We start from the raw sequence: 22,906 nt of genomic DNA, 5'->3' as shown, positions 1-22,906 counted from the left end.
CGCGCATGCGCAGTCCGCAATAAGCGCCTCAGGTAAGAGCGGGGGCTGACTCTAGTTGAGAGTCCTGACTCTTGATCCTCGGAACGCTGAGCCGGGCAGGTTTTCTTTGGCGGGGGTAGGAGGTGGGGGTGGGTGCGCGCTAAAGTTCTGGGTTCATAAGGAGGAAAGTCGGGTGTCGCTATATCCATCCATTCAGCGGGAGAGTCGCGGGAGAGGACCGAGTGTTTCCGGGTCGCTCGGCGACCTTGGCCCCGTGACCGGGCAGTGCAGCCTGCGATGATGCCCGCGGGAGTCGGCTGCGGGCCGGGCGGGAGCGTAAGGGGAGCCCGGGCAGGCGGGAGAGCACGGGGGGCCGCCGAGATACACCGGAGACCCGGGGGCCTGGGGGCCGCGCGAGGGCCTGAGGATCGTGGGTAGCCAGCCTGAGGCAGCTCCCGGAGGCCTCGCTGGTTCCTTGGTTCTTGACCGTGGGAATCTGGACAAAGTGCTTTAGCTAATCAAACCCAGGGACGTAGCTGAGAAACCTTGCTCTCCAACATATAGCGTGCGTGTGAGAGACCTTGCTGTGTGATAAATCGTGTTGCCTGCTGATGCTGAGCCGTGTCGGTTTCCAGCTGTAGTGGACGGATGAGGGTTTTCAGACGCAACATTTGCACGTTTAAGCTTGTGCACCCTGAATCAGCTTCTCAGCCCGGTGCTTTGTGAACCCCCATGACGCACAGCCCTGCTTTCCTTCGAGCCCATTCGGGGACTGCTTTCTTTTAAACTTCGCCTAAGTTCTGTCCTTCTCCAAAATCTTGTCTAATCTTGTTCCTCCTCTGCTAGTTAGTAACCTAACTTCGTCGTGGACAGGTATGCCTTTGGTGGTCTTTGTCAACTAGGCTTTATCAGTCGTTATAAACACCTTTACTGAAGTCGAGGGACTTGTAATGTAAAATGTGTGTATATATTTTTCAAAAAGGTAAACACTGAATTATACAGTGTTACTTGCACTTTATGTTTTGAACCCTTAACTTCACCTCCCAACAGAACAAAACCAGATTTTACTTGGATTCCTTACACTGTGGTTATGGCTGCAGTCAGGCTTTATTTTTAAGTTAAAAGAATATTTTTTTTTCGCCCGTTGAACATTAAAACTTATCCCACGAGAGGTCCCTGTACCAATCATGACTTACTTGGTGTCAGGTACAGCATTGTAAACAAAACAGTTCTCCATTCCCACCCACTCAACTGCCTGTTGGTTACATGCAAGTTCTTTATTAACTTCCTCTGCTTTGGTTTTTAAAGATACGAATAATAGGGGCGCCTGGGTGGTTCAGTCGGTTAAGCCTCCAACTTCAGCTCAGGTCACGATCTCACGGTCCGTGAGTTCGAGCCCCGCGTCCGGCTCTGGGCTGATGGCTCAGAGCCTGGAGCCTGCTTGCGATTCTGTGTCTCCCTCTCTCTCTGCCCCTCCCCCGTTCATGCTCTGTCTCTCTCTGTCTCAAAAATAAATAAACGTTAAAAAAAAAATTAAAAAAAAATAAAGATACGAATAATAAAGTTTTAATCTTATAGTCCCCAGGGTGATCATATTATCAAAATGAGGGAAAGGAATTTTGGAGGGAAGGGACACCTGGTAAAGAGATTAATAGGATAATCTCATAAAGTAGGGTATTTAATTACCCCGTCTGAGGCATTATAAAAAGGAGTCAAAAGGAAATGGTGCAAACGCGTGACCGTGAGCAGAGAGCTGGGACTGTAGAGTATCACAGAGCTTACCATCTCTGCACAGATGTTAGAGAACAAACACTATGACACAGCATACATTGATGATATCAAAATCCTAAAATTAAAAACGACTGGTTTCTCCTGTTGTTGGGGTTCTAGGGAGGCAGAGTAATAACTTGAGTTTATGTTTCATATACTCAGTAAGAGTCATACGTTATTTTCTTGACTTATATAGCCCCTTTCCCTTGTTTAGCTTTTACATTAGAGAAAGAGAATGAAGACTCAAACCTTTTTGGTTGGCTTTTATTTTAATTGAAGCGAATCAAGATCTGAAGTCTAGGTTGCCACTTACTGGATGGTGGTGATCAGTTTTCCTAATGTGGTACAGGGGCCTCTTGTATACAAGTCATTGGAGTTGTGTGCAAATGGGCACCTTACTGGGATGCTAACCCTCAACTTGCTGAATCAGAAAGCTGGGAACTCGGGAACTGCAGGGTGAGGCCCAGGAATGTGCATTTTTAAGAAGCCTTGTGGGTGATGTACTTAGTTTGAAAGTACTGTTAGAATAGCACCTCCCCAGAACAAGTTGATTTGTTGCTCAACTTTGAAATGCTTGGGCTGTGGCACCTAGTTCACTATATGCTGTATAAATAAAATGAAAACCTCCAGCTATGAAACATGTACAACCACTCACAGAATAGCCTTACTTTTGTAGGGTACTTACAAAGGGCTTTCACATATGCTGCCCATTTAGATCATCTTAATATTTTTTTGGTTAAAAAGAAAGGATTTACCCTCTCTCTCAACATTCTATATTCTTAGGTAATTAAAAATCTTAGTTCCATAAATTATTAGTTCTTTTTACAGTGCTTTTTTCAGTTTTATCTCCTGCTCGTGCTTTATCCAATGGTGTCTTTGGTTCATTGTGCCCCTTAGGGGTGGAGATTGAAAACTAGGAATGTGGGACATCTAATACAAATAAGTATACAGTATACATCGTTCAAACTGGGAATGAATTATTTTTATGGAAGTGGTATTAAGTTTGTATATGTTCACTCAGGTTTACATGTTGTTATTGTTAAACTTAGGATGGCCCGCACTATGGAACCACTGGCAAAGAAGATCTTTAAAGGAGTTTTAGTAGTTGAACTTGTGGGCGTTTTTGGAGCATATTTTTTGTTTAATAAGATGAACACAAGTCAAGGTAATTCTAATTCAGAAGTTAATGTTTTCTAGAGCGGTGTACAGTCTGTTAATGCATTTAGGTGCTGAACAGTTTTAGAGAAATTGCTTCTTCCAGGTATTGGGCATTTTTATGGGTATAAGAGGAACACTTGGTGTTAATTATGGACCTAATGACTCTTCTTCCTAAATGTTGTTTGTAGATGAAAGAGAAAGTTTCACACTTCTATGGATTTTACTAGTCGGGGGCATAGAGCAAGTATTTTTGGTCTGGCTTAGTTTGGGAACATGGGTGGAAGAAATTCAGCCTGCCAATTATACCTCATCGTCTGGTAGAGTAGTGGTGGCATAGCTGAATCATCAAATAACCACTCTCAAAGGCTATCATATCTGAGTTCTTCCTGTGTGTCAATATTGGACACTAAAAACCTTTCCCATGCCACCGGCTATCACTGAAAGTGCTTGACATTTTGTGGGGGGAAATTTTAGAGTCCTCAACTTTTTGAATTATTAAGTGCTGCTTTCTTTCCCTAAAGCAGATAATAGTAGTCCTGGGTGGTGGCCATCTTTGAAACTTATCATGTGTCTTCTTAAAGTATTTTAGTGCAACACTGTGTTCTGGATGCTATTCGATCTCACAAAGTCTCTACACTTTTCAAGTGTAAGGGTGTAAAAGAAAACATCGACATGGAATTTAAGAGCAAATTAATTTAAAGTTTCTAATTATATTAAGAGGGTAAAATAGAATCCATCGAACAATGAATTTTTATGGATTCCATTTTGCCTTACTATGGAATTAGAAATACGTCTACTCAGTTTTTTATCTCAAACGTCATAGCTAATGTGTCTCAAACACATTAACAATGAAAAGTTGCTTTTTTTCCCTTTTCTAAATAAATTACATCATGTATACAAGCCAAATTTGAAAAACTCCAAAAGGAACTATGGGAGGCAACATGTAAGGCAAGTACAACTTACACCCTGTCCAAAAGGATATAGTTCCTGATTGCCAGAAGGACCTTAACACAGATTCTTATCTCATAAACCCTAAAGCTAGCACTAATTATGGACTCTATGCTTTAATATTTAATTTTAACACTTTTTCTCCATCAGATTTCAGGCAAACAATGAGCAAAAAATTCCCCTTCATCTTGGAAGGTATGTTTTAAGAGTATACAAAAACTTTTTCAGGTACCCTTTAAGTAATTTTTTAAATGACCAATTAATGGTTGAGACTTTAATTTTGTGGTGTCAATTTCCAAGAATTACTGCCTATTCCTATTTTAGCTCCTCTGAGAACACAGGGTGGAGAAAATTCTCATTTGGAGATGAGAGTAGTTAGCCAGTGGTTAAAAGTGTAGACTTTGGAATGAAACCTATCTGAGATGGTGATGGAATCAAATCACAACCTAAAACTTGAGTGACCTCTGGTTTGCTAATTTCTTGGGAGCTGTTTCTCCATACAGTAGTGATAATAATGGCCATCTTTATGAACTGTTGTAAGGATTAAACAAGATGACATTGTGTAATCACTTAGCGCAGTATCTGCTATAAAGTAATGCTTAATAAATAGTGCTTATTATAACAGTACAGATGCTAGAGGGCTTGTAAGTGAAATACGTATCCTACTGTCTTTTTTACTTTACTATTAAGAAATAAGGAAAAGAGGTTTGGTTTCTTTCAATATAGTTTAATTTTGTCACTTTTACATGATTTTATAAATGACAGCTGTCTTTATTTATAGTTTATTACAAATCCATTGAACAGTCTGGAATGTATGGAGTCAGAGAGCAAGATCAAGAAAAATGGCTGAATAGCAAAAATTAAGAGTAAGTACAATTTTAACATAGTTTATTTAGAAAACAATCAATTTCTTTGCTTTTTAATTTTCTGAGTGGTTTTTGGCCTCTTCTTTTTGAAATTTTTCTTTTTCTTGATGATACTTTTTACATCTCTGTTGTGTAGCCAGTCATCACGTTCAGCCTCCCATCTAAGCTGTTTGAGACCTTTGTGGGGAAGAAGAAAGATGAACACACCATGTTGTAGACTCCTGGCCCCACAGAACAAAACAGGAACTTCTGGTCTGCTATGGCTTAGTCATTTCCCATCCACTATGCAAATCCCCTGCTCTTGTTTGTTGCTTTCCTTCTGCATTTATTGTTAAAGATTACTGTTTAACAAATAAAAGACTAGGTCAACAAAGGAACAAATACCCTAAAGATTTTATTTCCCCTGAACGCTTTTATTGGCAAAAGAACAGAATCCAGTAACAATATCAGAAATTATGTCTATAAAGTACTTATAAAGCTACTAAGCATACTCACAATATATAAAAACTGCCTCTCTAAAAGAATTAAACAGTTTAAAGTAACTACAGTCTTTATTAAAAAATGTTTTTTATATTTATTTTGAGAGAGAGAGGGAGACAGAGTACACAAGTGGGGGAGGGGCAGAGAGAAGGAGAGACAGAATCCCAAGCAGGCTCCGCAGGATCCACAAACCATGGGATCATGACCACAAATCATGGGATCATGACCTGAGCCGAAATGAAGAGTTGGATGCCTAACTGACTGCATCACCCACGGGCCCCAAACGTAACTACAGTCTTTATTGCTGTAGTCTAAATGCTTTTTAATCCTACATGCTCCCCAGACACTGATGAAAAAAGCCATTCCTTCAGGGTTGTAAGGAACCATTTTATTTATCCTTACTAAAAAAGGTTGTCTAAAAATACGTCTTCGGAAGTTGTAAGGCTATTTAAAAACCTCCATAAAAATTCAAGTTACTTACTTGCATTGTCTTTGTTAGCCATGGCATTCATGCCAATGTTATCAAACTTGGATCCCATATTTTCATCCAGTAGGTGGCCAAACTTAAAAAGAGATACATTTATTAGAAAACTCAAAGCAGTGTAGAATAGCTAGCTTTTTTAAAAAAAATTTTATTTTTTAATCTCTCCACCCAACATGGGGCTTGAACTCACAACCCTTAGATCAAGAGTCCTGTACTCTACCGACTGAGCCAGCTAGTTACCCCCAGAGTAGCTAACATCATGAAGCAGTATTTTAACCTTACCTCTTCAGCTGATACAAATAGGCTGGAGTCATTGAAATTTCCTTTCTTTTTTTTCCTTGGTCCTAAAAAAAGTGTAAGTGTAGGTTATTAAATTGTAAATCCATTAATTTTGGAAAAATACAACATTTTTAAATTGAAGTATAGTGGGCACACGTTACATTAATTTCAAGTATACGACACAGTGATTCAACAATCTTTCAACATAGTTTTGTTGTAAAAAAGTTGTATTTGGGTTAAAATACAGAATTACAGTTTCCTCATAGCACCATTAAGTAGCTGGCATTTTAAAATAAATATATTTTATTTAAGAGTTGGTATATAGTACTTTTAATTGTATCCTAATAAAATTTAGATGACAAATAGTGTCTTCTTGACTGCCTTTCCGATTTGGCCACTGATCAAGGTTTACCTAATTTCATAGTATCAGGCAAGATTAATTCTAAGGGTGACATGGATGAATTTTGGAATTTTTAAGGCAAACTGTAAATTCTCATTAAGTCAGAGGTTTTATTCTTTGGACTAACAGTGAAGAAAGTGATGGAAGGTATATTATGTTGTAAATGAAATTTTTGTTTACACTTCTCAAAATGGTTCTCCTTAGAAAAAATAACTTATAATTGTGAATATAAACTTTTTTTAAGTTTGTTTATTTATTTATTTTGAGACACTGGGCGCAAGAGAGGGGTAGGGGCACAGAGAATCCCAAGCAGGCTCTGCGTTACCAGCACAGAGCATGACACAGGACTTCAACTCATGAATGCGAGATCATGACCTAGGCTGAAATCAAGAATTGGGATGCTTAACTGACTGAGCCACCCACGTTCTGAACATAAACTTTTCAAAATAAAAAACTAGAACATCTATTTCTAATATTCATTAAATTTTAATTCATACACTAATAAAAATTTTTAAAAAATGGCTCTACTAGACGCAAAGAATGAGTAATATTGTTTCAGAAAAAGTGAAAATGGATAAAAACAGTATTTCTAGTTAATATATTTTAGATAATGTGATTTTAACTAGAAATACTGTTTTTATCCATTTTCACTTTTTCTGAAACAGTATTACTCAAATTCTTTGCATCTAGTAGAGCCATTTTTAAAAATTTTTTATTAACTATGGGGCACCTGGGTGACTCAGTTGGCTAAGCATCCAACTTTGGCTCAGGTCATGATCTCAGTGCGTGAGTTCAAGCCCCAGGTCAGGGTCTGTGCTGACAGCTCAGATCCTGTCTCCCTCTCTCTGCCCCTCCCCCATTCACATTCTGTCTCTCTCTCCCTCTCAAAAATAAGCAAACATTAAAAAAACCTTTTTTTGATTTTTATTTACTTTTATTTTTTGAGAGAGAATATGCATGTGTGAGTGGGGGAGGGGCAGAGGGGGGGGGAGAGAGAGAATCCCAATTAGGCTCCACATTGTCAGCGCAGAACCTGACATGGGGCTCGATCCCATGTACCATGAGATCATGACCTGAGGCAAAATCAAGAGTCAGACACCCCACAGTGGGCCAATTTTTAAAATAGCTTTTTTAGGGAATAAAATTCATAATAAAACCCAGCTGTTTTTAAGTGTGTAATTCAGTATGTTTTAGTAAATTTACAGAGTTGTTCAACGTCATCAAAATGCAATTTTAGGACAATTCCATCAACTCCAGAAGATCCTGGTGCCCATCTGCAGTCATGTGCCCTTTTCCCAAGAAGGCTTTTGCCTTTTCTGGTTATTTCATGTAAGTGGGATCATTATATGGTATTCTGTATTTGGCTACTTTCACTTAGCGTAGTATTTCTGAAGCTCATCCATGTTATAACATGTAACAGATCAGTACTTAATACCATTTTATTGCTGAATAATATTCCATTATCTATTCTTTAGTCAACAGACATTTAAACTGTTCCCACTTTTTGGCGGTTAATAATAATGGTGCTACTAACAATCATGTAAAGTCTGTGCATTGATACCAAAGCCACTTTTGATAAAATAGTTTCTACAGCATTTCATCTCAAATTTTGTGTATCCTTAAATGGGATACTGTTATTGAGTATTTTCTCTTTAGCTAAAATTCCCATTTGTGTATAGCATTTGGAAACGCATTTTTGGTGTTCACTCACATTATATGTATACATCTATAACTTCAACTGGTGAGCCCTGTTACTGCCCTCTTAAAGTTGCCTTAAGGTTTGTTTATCCTTAAGGATATCCAACATTTGCAAATATAGGGTGAATACCACCCACCTCTCCCTCTGCAATTTATCAGTGTTTGAAATTCCTTTGCCTTCTTTTGTTTTAATCAATTATGTCAGGTATCCTTTAATTCAAAACTATTGTCAGCTGAGATCTAACATCTTTCAGGCTCTGGTCTTCAGAAATAATAGTAAGGTCACTGAGAGAGCATCTTTTAATGAAAGTCTCAGTAGGACTTATGATAAAGCAACATTTTTAAGTTTACTTATTTGAGAGAGCACAGGGGGGAGGGGTGGAGAATGAGAGAGAGATCCCAAGCATGCTCTGTACTCAGTGCAGAACCTGACATGGAGCTTGAACTCAGGAATGCTGTGAGATGATGACCTAAGCCAAAACAGTTGCATGCTTAGCTGACTGAGCCACCCAGGTGCCGTTTTCATAATTTTAAGTAATCTCTACACCCAACATGGGGCTTAAATTTAGAATTCCAAGTTGCATGCTCTGCTGAGACAGCCAGGAGCCCCAATGTTTCTTTTTGGAGATGATTTTGGGGAAAGCTGTCTTATATTTGAGCACAGGCTAGTATTAAATTGCGACCTTACACCACTCAACGGATGACAAAATCTGAAAGATAATGTTATTTACATATCAGGTGAGTCAATCTAATTAAGAGGACTATGGTTGTCAGTACTTGAAAGGGCTTATAAAAGTTTTGCGGGTATAAATGTATGAAAGACTACTACCAAAATATAGTTATTATTTTTGATACTTATTAGCAAAAATATTTAATGTCCAAAATATTTTAACATTTAATTTTAAAAGAAATGTTGTCAAGCATTTTAATTATTTTTAACTTTGCAAATCTATTTTTATTCGTTATCAGTATTAGTCAGCAGAAACGAGACATTAGAAGCAAAGCATAGAAAAAAAGTAAGCCTATGAATTTATCACAGATTTCAGGAATAAAATATAATGCTTTCTACATCACAAAAATTTTTTTAATGTTTATTTAGTTTTGAGAGAGAGAGAGAGAGTGAGAGCGCACAAGCAGGGGGGGAGGGGCAGAGAGAGGAGACACAGAATGTGAAATGGGCTCCAGGCTCTAAGTTGTCAGCACAGAGCCTGATGTGGGGCTTGAACACACAAACTGTGAGATCATGACCTGAGCCAAAGTCAGACGCTTAACCCACTGAGCCACCCAGGAGCCCCTTGCTTTCTATACATTTATCAAAAAGTTAAAATTGTCACCTGATACAGTACCTTTTTCTTTTATTACCACTTTACAAGTGTTAACATTAAAAGGCATAATCTGTTATGATATACTTTATAGATGATCGAGAGATTTAAATAAGAAAAAAGTTATGAAGAGAAAATAATTGAAGGCATATGTGGCAAACAACTTTCACATATTAAAAATAAAGAAAACCGTTATTATCCATTATAAAAACAAAAACTAAATTGTACTAACCAATTAAGAAGTTTCCCAAAATAATAATGAGTGGTAACTTTCCCATAACCACTGTTTAAGTTTAAAAGAGAGCAAATGCATTCCTTACCTTGAAATGATCCAGCAAAGTCCAAATCATTTGCACCTTTCCTTTTGCTTCTCTTTGTATTGATTTTGGAGCTGACATCATCAACTTCTATTTCAAAAAACCCAAAACAAAAAACAACACCATGCTATTAAGCAATTTAAAAAACAGAACTGCCACTGGGCTAAGAAAAATGATTATTCTGACTAACTTTTAGAAATAATTACTACTCTAAAATTGAAAAAGGGGAACGTAACAGCTCAACAGGTATTGAAGAGACAGCTTAAGTGCTGATTAAAATAAAAGCCCAAACACCTGGGTGACTCAGTAGGTTGGGTGTCCAATTCCTGATTCTGGCACAGGTCATGATCCCAGGGTAGTGGGATCAAGCTCTGCATCTGGCTCCGCACTGAGCATGGAGCTTGCTTGGGATTCATATTTCTTTCTCTCTCTCTCTCTCTCTCTCTCTCTCTCCCCCTCTCCTTCTGCCCCTTTTCCCAGCTCATGCTACTTAAAATAAAATAATATATATACATATATATATATATTTATGTGTATATATGTATATATGTGTGTGTATATATATATATATATAAAATATATATACATATATAAATAAATGCCCAAAACTCAACTCTTTAAAAGAAAAAAAAAAAAAAAACAAAAACAAAAAACCCTTCAGTTCCAAATAAAAATAAGAGGGGAAAAGGTCCTATTTAAATTTTTGGCCGATCTCATTATTAATTTGAATATAGGATAATATGTAAAAAAAAAAAACAAACACTGTAGTAGAAAAACTAGCTTACACTGAGGAATAAAGGAAGATATGTTTTTTTGGCCCATATTTAAAAAATGCCCTTACTTTCCTCATCCGACACATCCATGAATGTTCCTCCATCCTCATCAATTTCAGTAAATTCTTCATTCAGACTTCCTAAAGAAACTTCATCATCATCTAAGTTATCAAATAGGTCATCATCACTGCCTTCTGAATCTTCATCTTCTGGGTCTTCCTTAGCACCTTTTTTTTTCTTTTTCATGTTGCTGAAGAAAACCAAAAACTTGTAATGGAGAACATTGTTTTCCTAAGTGTTTTTTGGTGACCAGAGGGTACTAGGCTAATAAGAGCACAGAATCTCTATTTAATACACTAATGTGTATTATAAAGGTCTAAAATGAAAGTACAAATCCATTTCCCAAACTTATTTCAATAAACTTCTCCTACACATCATAGTCCTGTACTTTACTGTTCTGAGGACAATTTGGGAAATGCTGAGAAAACAACAAAGTTAAGAAAAGACCAAAAAAGTTGAAGTATTTTACCCAGCAAAATCAAGATCATCCTTTCCAGAGGTGAAACAATTATCATCTTCAAATGTGTCTGTCAGAGAACAATATACAAATTGTCAGATATAGCAAGGAATAACAAAGTTGACCTATGTCTTCCATTTGAATCAATTAACACAGTTATGATTGTGCTAGTTATGACAAGCAAACACCAAAACGATATAAATCTGATTACTGCTGGTGTGTTTGATTAATCTACATAAACCTATGAATATACTGACCTTAATTAAATCCCCAAACTAAAGTGGATTCCAGTTCATTTCAACTTCTTTCTACAACTCTTTTATGGAAAGAGGGTAAATATCAAAATACTTATCAATGTGTAGTCCTTTTAAGTGGTTGTTGTTTAAGCGCTTACGGTATTCTATCTATACGATGCACAAGAAAAACAAACTCAATGTAAGCTTTTCTAATTTCCCATTTTTTGTTTTAGCCTAAGTATAGATTAAAATTTTTCTAGCTCTGTGGATCACAAAGGTAAAACAGATGAAACAGCAGACTACTGCTACGAATAGTGCAAGGAGATTATTAGTAAAAGTAACAATGGCTTCTCTTTTAAAAGAGAGTAGGCCTTAAGAAGGAATACATACCATGTAAATACAAACTTATTTTTCCCACTAATAGTCCATGCACAATCCCATACATTCCTCTGGAACAAGTGTAGGTGAACTACCGTATGCCACCAAGGTACTTCTCAATCCTCTGTTGTCATTTTCATGGCATTCTTAGCTAAATGATTTTTCTAAAACTAAGATTATTACTACAACTAATATTCCAATATTCTAAAAGGAAATAGAAATAGATTATTTTACAAATTGAAGAGCTGACAAAAACAAATTACCAATCATCTTTTCAAATTCCTCATCGTCCACATCTTCTATACTTTCTTCATCTGCATTCCGTTTTTGTTTCTCCTTAACAATAGCAACCTTTTTATAGTATCTAAAATAAAATAGATGTTATATATTTGATAATTTTATGAAAGAGCCCATTTAACTATAATTAAAGCACCTATGACCAGTGACACAAACAAATGTAAAAACTTAACTCAGCTGGATATAAATGACTAAAATTTGCATTTATTGTAGAAAAAGTTTTGAATTAAAATAGAAGCCTCTGGATGTGAAGTATAATACATTTCAAAGATTTCATAAAAACACTTCATCTTAATTAAACGGCATAGTAAAAAGTTGTTTTAGCATCAACACTAACGATCTAAGTGTTAGAATAAGACCAACTGTGACTCTAGAGAATATCTAATCACAATATTTTATCAGTCAGATGCATCCTCTTACAAGGGTACGGTGAAACTTGGCATTCTGCAAATGGGATTATACCCTCAAAATTCTTCACACAAAATGTTTTTTAAAAAGTAAATCAAATCAAGTGGAATTAATCAGATAATGATAACGTACTAGTAGGTTTAGGACTTCTCTCTACCGCAGCACAGTGAATTTTGCTAATTCTGCTTAGAACCATGTTTTAGACAACTTACTCATGAGTTGCTTATTATGTTAGACTGGTAACAGATTTAAAGCCTATAAGACAATTACTATATTAAAAAAATAAGAAAGATAAGCTTCATAAAGTCAAGAGTCATAAAAAATTCCCCCAAATTTACTTGTTCTTAAGTTTCACTTACATATCCTTTTTTTTTAATTTGAGAGACAGAAAAAGCGAGTGAGACAGAATGCACATAAGCTGGGGAAAGGGGGAAAGGGGCAGAGGGAGAGAGAGAATCCCAAGTAGACTTGACACTCAGCAGAGCCTGAGGCAAGGCTTAAGACAAAATCAAGAGTCAGACGTTCAGCCAACTGAGACACACAGGTGCCCCAGATTTCACTTAGATATCTTAAGATTAGCAAACTGAATGATTTATAAATTCCCTTTGCAAAACAACAAAAAACCTACCTTCTAATCTTTTCAAGACACACCTATGTTAATGAAACATTTTATGGAATCTAAAAATTTCAATTTTAATAGTACCCCAAATGAAACTGTATTAAGTATATTACCTGTAGAAAAATAGTTCATCCACTGGTATTTGGCTTTCTTCTTTTGCAAGGAACTCCTTACTGTTCACTACGAAAACAGATTAAGACAAAAATTTTATTAAAGTAATCCTTTTTTATGTTATTCAAGCTCTTAAGACTACATACAGCATACCTATAACTCTAAAGTCTCAAAATGTTAAGGAAGATGGACAGAAGGCATCTTCTAGTGCATAGGACAATCTCTGGAAAAGTCTGAGTGCAGAAGACCCAACATTTGAAACTATTTGTCAGCTACAATGAAGTATGCAGCCACCAGTGCATCACAGAGAAAGAACATGGTTCTCTCATTGTCCTCCCAACTGCATCCAGGATCCCAATTTCAAGAGAAAATTAGAGTTCTCTTAATAATCACTTTAAACTTGACATTTTCATCTCAGAAAAAAGACAGTAATGCCTGCCATTCTGGAACAGGAAGTAAACGTAAACAGAATTATCCACAATTTTACATAATACTAAGACGGAAACTAAGGAACAAGAACAAGGCACTATAGGAATATTAGTTTTCCCTCTTCTGAATAAAATTTTCTAACTCCTCTTGATTAAAAGCAGATTTGGGTGAATTCTAACTATTAACTTTGGGCAAGTCCATTTACATCTCTGGGTCTCTGTGAAATCAGTTGGGAATTAAATGATTTATAAGGTGCAAATTAACCCTAGTCTCTGAACAAAAAGCTGTGACTTATTATATAAAGAAATATCTGAATACAGAAACAGAATCAGGTCCACAAGATGGGTACTCAAAACCCACAGAAGGTTATCAGCTAGTTTAAAATGATGCTTTGTGGGGCGCCAGGGTGGCTCAGTTGGTTAAACGTCTGACTCTTGATCTCAGCTTAGGTCACGATCTCACAGTTTGTGGGATAGAGCCCCACGTTGGGCTCTGCTGCTTGGGGATTCTCTCTCTGCCCCTTCCTTCCCCTACTCTTGCATGCGTGCGCATATGCTCACTCTCTTTCAAAATAATAAACATTAAAAAAAAGGGGAGAAATCTATTAAAAAGAAATGATGCTTTGTGACAAAAGCAGTTGTGGGTTTTCTGCTGAACCCATATTAGAGAGCTTAAGATGGTATTCAACTATGAAAGATAGTTATATGTGTGTGTGTGGGGGGGTCATCACCAATAAAGCTATAGATGATACAGAAATGGCAAAATATTGATAACTGTTCAAGCTGGTGATAGTTATAGGGGGTTCATTATACTATATGTGTATTTACTCTGGATATGTTTGAAACTTTCTGTAACGTAAAAAAAAAAAAAAAAAAAGAAAAAAAGAAAAGAAAAAGCCCAGTCAGACATGGTAAACTCACGAATGCATACACATTTTTGGGAGTAAGAGATGGATAATGTCTCTGGTGCTCAGTTTTATTATGGTAAAGTGGAGGAAAGAATAACACAACTTATGTATTATTGACTTGTTCATTTCAACTGTCCAGGCTTGATGCTTACCAGCAAGACTACGAACATCCTTCATAAAATGTTTTCTTTTTGGCTGCATCACAACACTATCTGTGTTTTCTGAAATGTAAAATCAAGACAGTGCAATGTAAAACCTAGTTGTATGCTCATTTTATTTATTAAATATCAACACTGAAAACCAAATAATTAAATAGAAGCATACCTTTGCCTTTATGTGGCTTTGGATTTCGGTATACAAATCGATCTAAGAATCTCATTAATGTAAAATCCTGGAGTGGGTCCCCTGAATACTGAATATGATCTCCCTGAAAGGCGGACAGGGTGGGAGGATTAAGAGCTTAACTCAAGTTATATAGATGCATCCAGATAAGAAAAAAAAAAAAGGAAAAACACAATGCACAAAGGCACAAATATGCCATAAATGATGGTTCAAATATCCGTCTCATCCCTCTTTACTTGAAGAATTACACACACACTCATATATACACATATGTACTTTATGATGCACTGCCAACTTTATCAATAGGCCAATGATATTAATACTATAGGTCATCTAACTATTAACCAGGAACACTGACATGGCAAACACAGCAAATGGGAAAGGAATGGGCACTCTTTCCTCAGGAGACAAGCCAGAATGTAGTTAAGTAATGGCTGAAGTTTTTTAATATTCTGTATTTCCATTCACCTCAGAGTGGGAAGACTTATCTGCTGCACTGTATTAGACAAGCCACTGCTCCTTTACAACAGCAGAAAATGTTTATGATTCTATGTGGTAGACAGAAAACAGTGTATGACCAATTATTGATTATCTAAAACTAGATTATTTCTTATTTCTTATCTCTTATCTTTGTAGTATTTTAGACTTACCTGAAGGATAGTCTTTGCAAAAAGGGCCACAGAGGGATGAAAATGCTCAGATAGCTAAAAAGAAAAATGTGAGCAAAGTCAACTTTTACTACAGTAAATCCAAAAAACTGAAACTTGAGCCAATACATTAGAGAAGAATGATTCTCAAAATTTTGGTCTCAGGAGTACTTTATACATTTAAAAGTCAGGGACCTCAAGAGCTTCCTTAATTTAAGTGGGATATATCTACTGTTATTTACCTAATTAGAAATTACAACAGAAAACATTTTTTTAAGTTTATTTATTAATTTTGATAGAAAGTCAGATGCGGGATTGGAACTGTGAGATCATGACCTGAGCTGAAACCAAGAGTCAGATGCTTAACCAACTGAGCCACCCAGCCACCGGCAAAAGAATTTTAAGTTTTTATTTACTTAAATAATCTGTACAGCCAAAGCGGGGCTCAAACTCGACCCGGAGATCAAGAGTCACACGCTCTTCTGACTGAGCCAGCCAGGTGCCCCACAACAGAAAAATTTTAAACAACTGTTTACAGTCAACTTAAAATAACAATGAGCCTATTATACAGTAATGTAAATAACAGAGTTTACCAAAAGTAAGTTTTTCAGGATAAGTAACTATTAGAAGAGCAGAATTATTTCACAGTTTTGTAAAACTACTCAATGGCTGGCTTAATAGAAGACAGTGGATTCGCATACATGCTTCTGTAGTCCATGTTATTTTTAGTTGGAAGTATATGAATGGTCTTTCTTCACACAGATACATAGTTGGAAATAGGAGGGTTAACTAATAGTCTTTCACATAATTGTGGATTTTCTTCTTTGCTACTACACCCAAACTGAAGATTAGTTGCAATATGGAATCTGAAACCATTATCAATCAGCTTTTCGTACTTGCTACTTAAAATTAGTCTACTTTGAATAGATCTCTTATTCATGACTTTGTAACACTGTGCATCAGTCATTTGGAAAATACTGACTGAGTTATGCAGTTCTTCCAAATGCTGGTTACATTATCACAAAAATTACACTGGTGGTATCCCACTGATTTTATCAGGAAAGTTTTCACATATTGAGAAAATGTCTAGTTCAAGGTGGTGGTTACAAGATTTCTAAACTTTTAGTCTTTGCTTAAAGGCTTGAATTTTAAGGGTGCCTGGGTGGCTCAGTCAGCTAAGCATCCGACTTCAGCTCAGGTCATGATCTTGCGGTTCATGAGTTTGAGACCCACATTGGGCTCTGTGCTGACAGCTCAGAGCCTGGAAACTGCTTCGGTTTCTGTGTCGCCTTCTCTCTCTGCCCCTCCCCGCCTGCACTATCTCTCTCTCAAAAGTGAATAAACATTAAAAAAAAAAAAAGCTTGAATTTTATCATTGACCATAAATACTGTCAGCTGTTTCACTTGAAATAAGAGATTCACTTCATTCACTTTCAAGAAAATGTCTCCCAAATACCCAAATCTGAATAACCGGTTTATCAGTCAGCCAGTCTTTCATGAAAAAAGCAGCTAGTTGAGCTTACAACAAACTACACATGTACTTTTCCTAAGACACGAGAAAACCTTCATACTTACTTAGGTATGCACAAGTATGTTATGGATTCTTGCTGTATATGCACACAGAATATAAAAAGACATGTACTCTAGAGTAAAGATCATCACTAATTTTTCCTGTTCCATCATTCCTATGTGATACTGGCTTTTTTTGGTTTTTCTTGGAAAGTAAGTGGTAATGAAGAATATAATGGCCATGAATTGCAGTATGGTGCTACTGTCCCTATGTGTGCTAAGGCACAAACAATTTTATCCATTTTAATATCATCAGTACCACGGTCAACACAGTTACAAAGGCAAATAATGTGCCTTGGTATCACTATGAAAGTAGCTGTGACCTTGTAGACTCATTGAAAAGGTGTGAAGGACACAAAGGAGTCTATAATGAAGCACTTGTTTAACCAAAGGTATCATAGAAAGTTTATAGGATATATTAATTCCTCTAATGCACTTATTTAAAAAAACTTTTTTTTAACGTTTATTTATTTTTGAGAGAGAGAGAGTGTGAGCAGGGGAGGGGCAGAGAGAGATGGAAACATAATCTGAAGCACACTCCAGGCTCTGAGCTGTCAGCACAGAGCCGGACACGGGGCTTGAACTCAAAAACTGTGAGATCATGACCTGAGCCGAAGTTGGACACTTAACAGATTGAGCCACCCAGGTGCCCCTTCTCTAATGCATTTAAAAAGTAACTATATTTGTAAATAGTTCTATCTACACAAAACTTCTCAGGGAGATCTAATGCATGAAGCAAAATTTACCCTTTATATAGAGTCCTTATATGCAATAACCTGCTAAAAACACCATTTCTTTTATTAGTATTAAGATGTTATATTTATTATTAATTTTGCATGCACATTATTTAAGATTTTCTACATGTGAATGTAGAAACGTATAAATGCGTAAATTTAGGGGTGCCTGGATGGCTTGGTCGGTTAAGCGTCCGGCTCTTCATTGCAGCTTAGGTCATGATCTCACAGTTCATGAGTTTCAGCCCTGCAGTGGGCTCTGCGCTGACAGTGCAGAGCCTGCTTGGGATTCTCTCTCTCCCCTCTCTATGCCCCTCCCGTGCACACATGCACGCTCTCTTAAATAAACTTCAAACAAACAAATAAATAAATGTGTAAATTTAATGTTTAGCAGAGGCCACAGAAGTATGAGTTATAAAGCATTACAGCTGGGTGACATACTTCAAATTGGTTCCTTATGCCAATTAACTAATGTCTAAGCAAGTAAACACTATCATTTACAAGAAAAATGGAAACTTCAAAGTGTTAAATCCATGAGGGCAAATAGAAAGCACTATTGAATTAAAAGACAATTTAAAATTACTTTACCTTTTTGAGTTCCCAGAGACTTGTGTTTTCAGCTCCACAGAACAGAGGGTTTCTACTGAATGGATCATAGGTCTTTAACTTTTTGCCACCTGAGAATAAAAAAATACTATTTCTCAAATGCTTTATTCCCAGCCCAAGAGTTCACTAAAAGCTATCACCATTAATGTCTCTAACAACTATAATATGTATGTGTGTATGTAATGTAACTACAATTTTCAACATTCTTAGTTAGCCAGGTATCTACCTAGATTAAAAATTCTAAGCCCCAACGAGAATTAGTTATGGTACCCAAAATAGCATTTGCTACCTTGAAATAGCAAACTGAATAAACCAGGCAGCAAAAGGTACCCAAATCTGGGTCAATTCGGTCGTTAGTGTTAAAATGGCAAATAACCTGATGATGAAATACATCTAAATTCTTTCAGAACTTTAAGAGCACTGAATATTTGTTATTAAATTATGTGCAGAAATAATTCTCACTTCAAACAAGTTTTACATTATCTTCATGTTTGCAGAAACTCAGGATGAAAAATTTAAGAGAACTTTCAGAACAGATCACAATGTCTCTACTTCACAATGTACACGCTCACCATCTTTCTGATGGATTCTTTTAAAAACTTTCCTGCTTGCTATCATACTTCTCTTTTATATTTCACAGGCAAACTGAATCTGGGGAGATGAAATAATTTGACTAAGAGTCCCATGACAAGTTTGAAGAAATGGATCTGGCCCATTTCTTGATCTCCAAGGTTAGTGTGCTTTTCTTTTAGAGCCTCAAATGAAGAAGCTACATTTCCAAAAGGTATTTGCTTCATTTTTTAAGATCTAAATTACTTTAAAATGTGCTATTATCTATAATATTAATAAACAGATCAGTGATTCACTATATTAAAAATTTAGTTCTAAGTTCCTGAATATATCTGGTTATAAAAGCTCTATTTAAAAAAAAAAAAAAAAAAAAAAAAGAAAGAAATACTGAGGTCTTCTAAAATGGTATACTATTAATTTCTATTAAGATCAAAGGGGAATCCAATTCCCTGGTTTAAAAGTTCAAGAGAAAAATTTGAAGATTAAGAAACTCACCTTTCAAATTATCAAAGTGCACCCAAGAAGCAGACTCTGATTTTTTTGTCCCCACAGGTCCGTCAGACACAGTTTCTTCTATCTCAGCTTTTTTTACTGTATCTGTTTCTTTATCTGCATCAGTGAATTGTTCTGTGTCTTCATCATCTCCTATGTCAATAAAATTCTCTTCATCAGACTCCTAAAACAATGTTTTAATAAATCTATATTAATCAGCTGGAAGTCTGTATTTAGTTAAGTGAGGGAGTTCTGAAGAAGATCCACTTATTGCAATAATGGTGAAACATGAAAGTTCCATCAATCAAATTGATAATGAGAGGATTCCATGTTCTTTTTCCTAAATGTAAAAGGATTAAGTTTTCAGCCACAATTCCCTGAAGACTTTGGGGATTTTTTGTTTTTTTTTTTACATGAAAACATTCAGCCCTCAAATTTCGGACATGTTATAAATAACCCTATGAAGTAGGTGCTGATATGTCCATTTCACAACCAAGGAAACAGGTTTAAGAGATCTACTAGCTCTGTAACTATCTGTAACCACCTCATATAATTTTAGTTTAGTACAGTTTATTATGAGTAAAGGGATCAAGCAACATGCCCACCTAGTAAACTGTACACCTGGGATTAAAATCTAGGTCTGTCCAAATCCAGGACTCACACTTGTTTATGTTCCAGAGAACTAAGTTATTGAAGCAAAGAAGAAAATACCAATATATTTCAGAACCCACTCGATTTAAAAAGCAGTTGTGAAATATACCGGATGATCATCTAGTTGGCTTCTTAAACCTGGTTTTGCTTTAAGGATCTCCGACACAAGATATAAAGCTCCACATATGAATGGTGGCATCTGTTCGCAAGTAACTTGGAGTAACCTCTTCACAAAAGCCTTGACCCTGCGCAACACGATGTCCGCTTTCAGAGACTTGTAGACAAGATTAAGAAACATGGCTTGCTTAGAACACAACATCAACCCTGGATCCAACATTTTCCTATAAAACAAAAACAAGATCAAATATTTATTCATAAAATACCTCCACAACCAGCAGCAGAGGCAGCTGCTAACCTCATCTTAGTTAGGGATAACCTTCCTGTTTATTTTACAACAAGAGACCATTTCTGGTAAAATGGAAGTCAATGACCAAAACATAAAGAATGATGATCTTGGGGGTGTCGGGTATGTGTGTGTGTGTGGGGGGGGGGGGGGCGCGGGAGTTATCACAGGAAAAAGAGGCTTTTTGTGGGTTTCTTTTCCAAGTGTTTCTCCATTCTCTAGGATAACAGCCTAATTTTTATATGGATACAAAACCATACATGAAAGGCTAATCCAAAACCAAATAATGAAAACTGACTTATGAAAGCAGTGGACTAGACCAGGGCTCTTCCTATCCTTGTAGTACTACCTCCTACCTGGGGACCAGAGGCAGCCTCAACATATTTCTAATGAAAAACACACATGTAGAGTAGGAAACTGAACATGATACTTTTAAAATTGTCTTTATCCTAGTTGCTGAATCCTAGAGATGCTTCAGACATTAGGATATCCAGAATTAACACAATCCTTGGTACATGCTCATGTGCAGTATTACTTCTTATTCTAAGCACTTCTATTAACTTTTTCCCGTTAATACTAGAAATGGAAATATTTCATCTTGTGAAACATTTTCATATTGCTCTGCATCCCAGTTTTCCCCATTTGTCAGTTCTGTAATTCTGGTGATATTCTGAGATCTCCTATATTATCTAATTTTTGATATTCAATTTTCTCTCTGCACATTTAAAATTGTCAGTATTTCCATCTGTTTTATGACTCATTTTTTAAAACACTTGAGAGTTTAGATAGGTGTGTCCCCACCACTTGGCAGAGAACATGCTCTGGAAGTTTTTGATAAATCATATTTTTGTAAATGAAATCATCTGTTTCCTTTATCCTTCAAATAATATTAGGGAATTTTTGTTTATAGGGAATTCTGCTTAAATAAAATACTATAAGAAGGCTTAGATGCCCTTTGAGGAGATACATCTGTGAGAGCTCCTGGCAAGCAATAATTTAAAGAATTTAAGAATGTACTCCTCAGATATTAGACTGTTGTGTTAAACACTGAGATAGTAAATGGATATTAGAAAAGTATGTTTCCAATAGACTCTAAATGTTGTCCAAAAGGTTCTTGTGACCATCAAAAGTTACAAAAAAAAAAACCCCTAGGACCTTGAAACCTCTACATTTTCAGTCCTGGAACTCTTTCCAAAGTAAAGAAGTTTTTATTACTTAAAAAAATTGTAGACTGTTAGGAGTTATGGAAAGGACTCTTAGATTTTCTTTAGTTTACCAGTGCAGTCAGTACCGTGCAACATTATGAATTCCCAGAGCTCGAAGTCCAGGATTTGCCATCTCAGTTGGCCTTGTCATGTCTGTGTGATTTTGCACAAATCACTGTACCTCACAGACTGGAGAGGTGTTAAAGGGAAGAAATTCATGTGAGTAACATTAATAACAATAGCAGCCAACACTTGCAGAGCACTCATTGTATATGAGGCATTATTAAACACAACATACATGTGAAGATTACATGGGTTAACATATACATGGACTCAATAAAGCCCCAGTTCTGTCATTTTTTAGCTATGTAACCTTGGGAAATTTTAGAACAATTAACCCTACAGGAGAGGTGCACTCCTTTCCATTTTACAGACAAACTGGGCCACAGTAAAATGGGATCAATCATGTTTACCAACAGGGTTTTAAAGAGGATTAAGTAATTTGTCCAAAGTTACACAGCAAACTAATGGCTGGGACTCAAAGCCAGGCGCTGGGTCTTAAGTTCAAAATATTAATTAGCACATTGTATTTCTTATAAAATACATGTATGTAAAATTAGTAAAATGAATTAGAAAGGAACATAGGGGTGCCTGGATGGCTCAGTCGGTTAAGTGTCCGACTCTTGATTTCAGTTCAGGTCCTAATCCCAGGGTCGCAGGACTGAGCCATGCGTCAGGCTCCGTGCTGGGTGTCGAGCCTCCTTAAGTTTCTGTCTCTCCTTCTCTCTGCCCTGCTCCCCCACTCACACTTTTTCTCTAAAAAGAAAAAAAGAAAAAAAAAAAAAAAAAAGGAACATATAGCTTGTTGGTATACTTGAACAGTTCCAAAGTGTTTGTTTATACACTGTTCAAAATACCATCCCTCAATAGGTGTCAGGACAATTGCAAAATTCAGTAAACAAAATCTTAATTCTAATAACTAAAACATTCCAAAAACGCAACCCTAACCCTCCCTAACAGACTTTCTTATGTACCATCTGTCTTCCCCATTATAAACGTAAGCACCTCTAGGGGTAGGAATTTTGTCCAGTGCTATAGCTGGAGCCCTTATAACAGTGTCCAGCATATAGATGTCACTCAAAAAAAAAAAAAAAAATTCCTGTTGAATGAATTACTAAATGGCTGCGTGAAGGGCAGGGGGAAGAAATATAGGGCTGAGGATGGGAGTGGTGGGAAATTTTAACTGCAGTTCTAATTTTTTAAATTTCCTTTATTTTTTAAAGTTTATTTTTGAGACAGAGAGGGTATGCA

The 22,906-nt window shown here is 36.4% G+C and overlaps 2 protein-coding genes across 9 annotated transcripts in view; one reads left to right on the top strand and one right to left on the bottom strand.

Moving 5' to 3' along the window:
* Positions 1–19,556, top strand: CEBPZOS (CEBPZ opposite strand). Of its 8 annotated transcripts, XR_006301067.1 has the most exons (6): positions 346–544; positions 2,799–2,914; positions 4,006–4,050; positions 4,637–4,721; positions 18,915–19,005; positions 19,397–19,556. XR_006301067.1 is itself a non-coding variant. In XM_043604165.1 (5 exons), the coding sequence occupies exons 2-4, from the start codon at positions 2,800–2,802 to the stop codon at positions 4,717–4,719; spliced, it is 243 nt and encodes an 80-aa protein (XP_043460100.1). In that variant the 5' UTR covers positions 1–32; position 2,799; the 3' UTR covers positions 4,720–4,721; positions 4,858–5,268. The 8 variants fall into 8 exon arrangements, 7 of the variants coding, with proteins under 7 accessions (XP_043460100.1, XP_043460094.1, XP_043460098.1 ...); XM_043604165.1 differs by lacking the exons at positions 346–544; positions 18,915–19,005; positions 19,397–19,556 and adding exons at positions 1–32; positions 4,858–5,268; XM_043604159.1 differs by lacking the exons at positions 346–544; positions 18,915–19,005; positions 19,397–19,556 and adding exons at positions 13–95; positions 4,858–5,268.
* CEBPZ (CCAAT enhancer binding protein zeta) overlaps positions 4,567–22,906 on the bottom strand; it is a 22,776-nt gene continuing 4,436 nt past the window's right edge. The window contains exons 3-16 of the mRNA XM_043604152.1: positions 20,097–20,328; positions 19,340–19,520; positions 18,257–18,345; positions 15,369–15,422; positions 14,701–14,803; positions 14,529–14,597; positions 13,043–13,109; positions 11,869–11,969; positions 11,004–11,061; positions 10,543–10,724; positions 9,705–9,791; positions 5,968–6,029; positions 5,683–5,764; positions 4,567–4,898 (exon numbers count right to left, since the gene is read on the bottom strand). Coding sequence (XP_043460087.1) covers positions 4,759–4,898; positions 5,683–5,764; positions 5,968–6,029; positions 9,705–9,791; positions 10,543–10,724; positions 11,004–11,061; positions 11,869–11,969; positions 13,043–13,109; positions 14,529–14,597; positions 14,701–14,803; positions 15,369–15,422; positions 18,257–18,345; positions 19,340–19,520; positions 20,097–20,328 — 1,507 coding nt within the window. The 3' untranslated portion in view covers positions 4,567–4,758. The remainder of the gene's footprint in view (positions 4,899–5,682; positions 5,765–5,967; positions 6,030–9,704; positions 9,792–10,542; positions 10,725–11,003; positions 11,062–11,868; positions 11,970–13,042; positions 13,110–14,528; positions 14,598–14,700; positions 14,804–15,368; positions 15,423–18,256; positions 18,346–19,339; positions 19,521–20,096; positions 20,329–22,906) is intronic.

This window comes from Prionailurus bengalensis, chromosome A3 (assembly GCF_016509475.1).
Source record: "Prionailurus bengalensis isolate Pbe53 chromosome A3, Fcat_Pben_1.1_paternal_pri, whole genome shotgun sequence".
NCBI classification, from domain to species: Eukaryota; Metazoa; Chordata; class Mammalia; order Carnivora; family Felidae; genus Prionailurus; species Prionailurus bengalensis.
Note: the sequence above shows the minus strand (reverse complement) of the source record. Positions and strands in the feature narration are given on the sequence as shown.

Excerpts from the sequence above, each read along its gene's own strand:
- CEBPZOS (XM_043604165.1), top strand. The coding sequence starts at position 2,800 with ATGGCCCGCACTATGGAACCACTGGCAAAGAAGATCTTTAAAGGAGTT. Across the intron at positions 2,915-4,005 it reads TAAGATGAACACAAGTCAAG|ATTTCAGGCAAACAATGAGC; the intron begins GTAATTCTAATT and ends TTTCTCCATCAG. Across the intron at positions 4,051-4,636 it reads ATTCCCCTTCATCTTGGAAG|TTTATTACAAATCCATTGAA; the intron begins GTATGTTTTAAG and ends CTTTATTTATAG.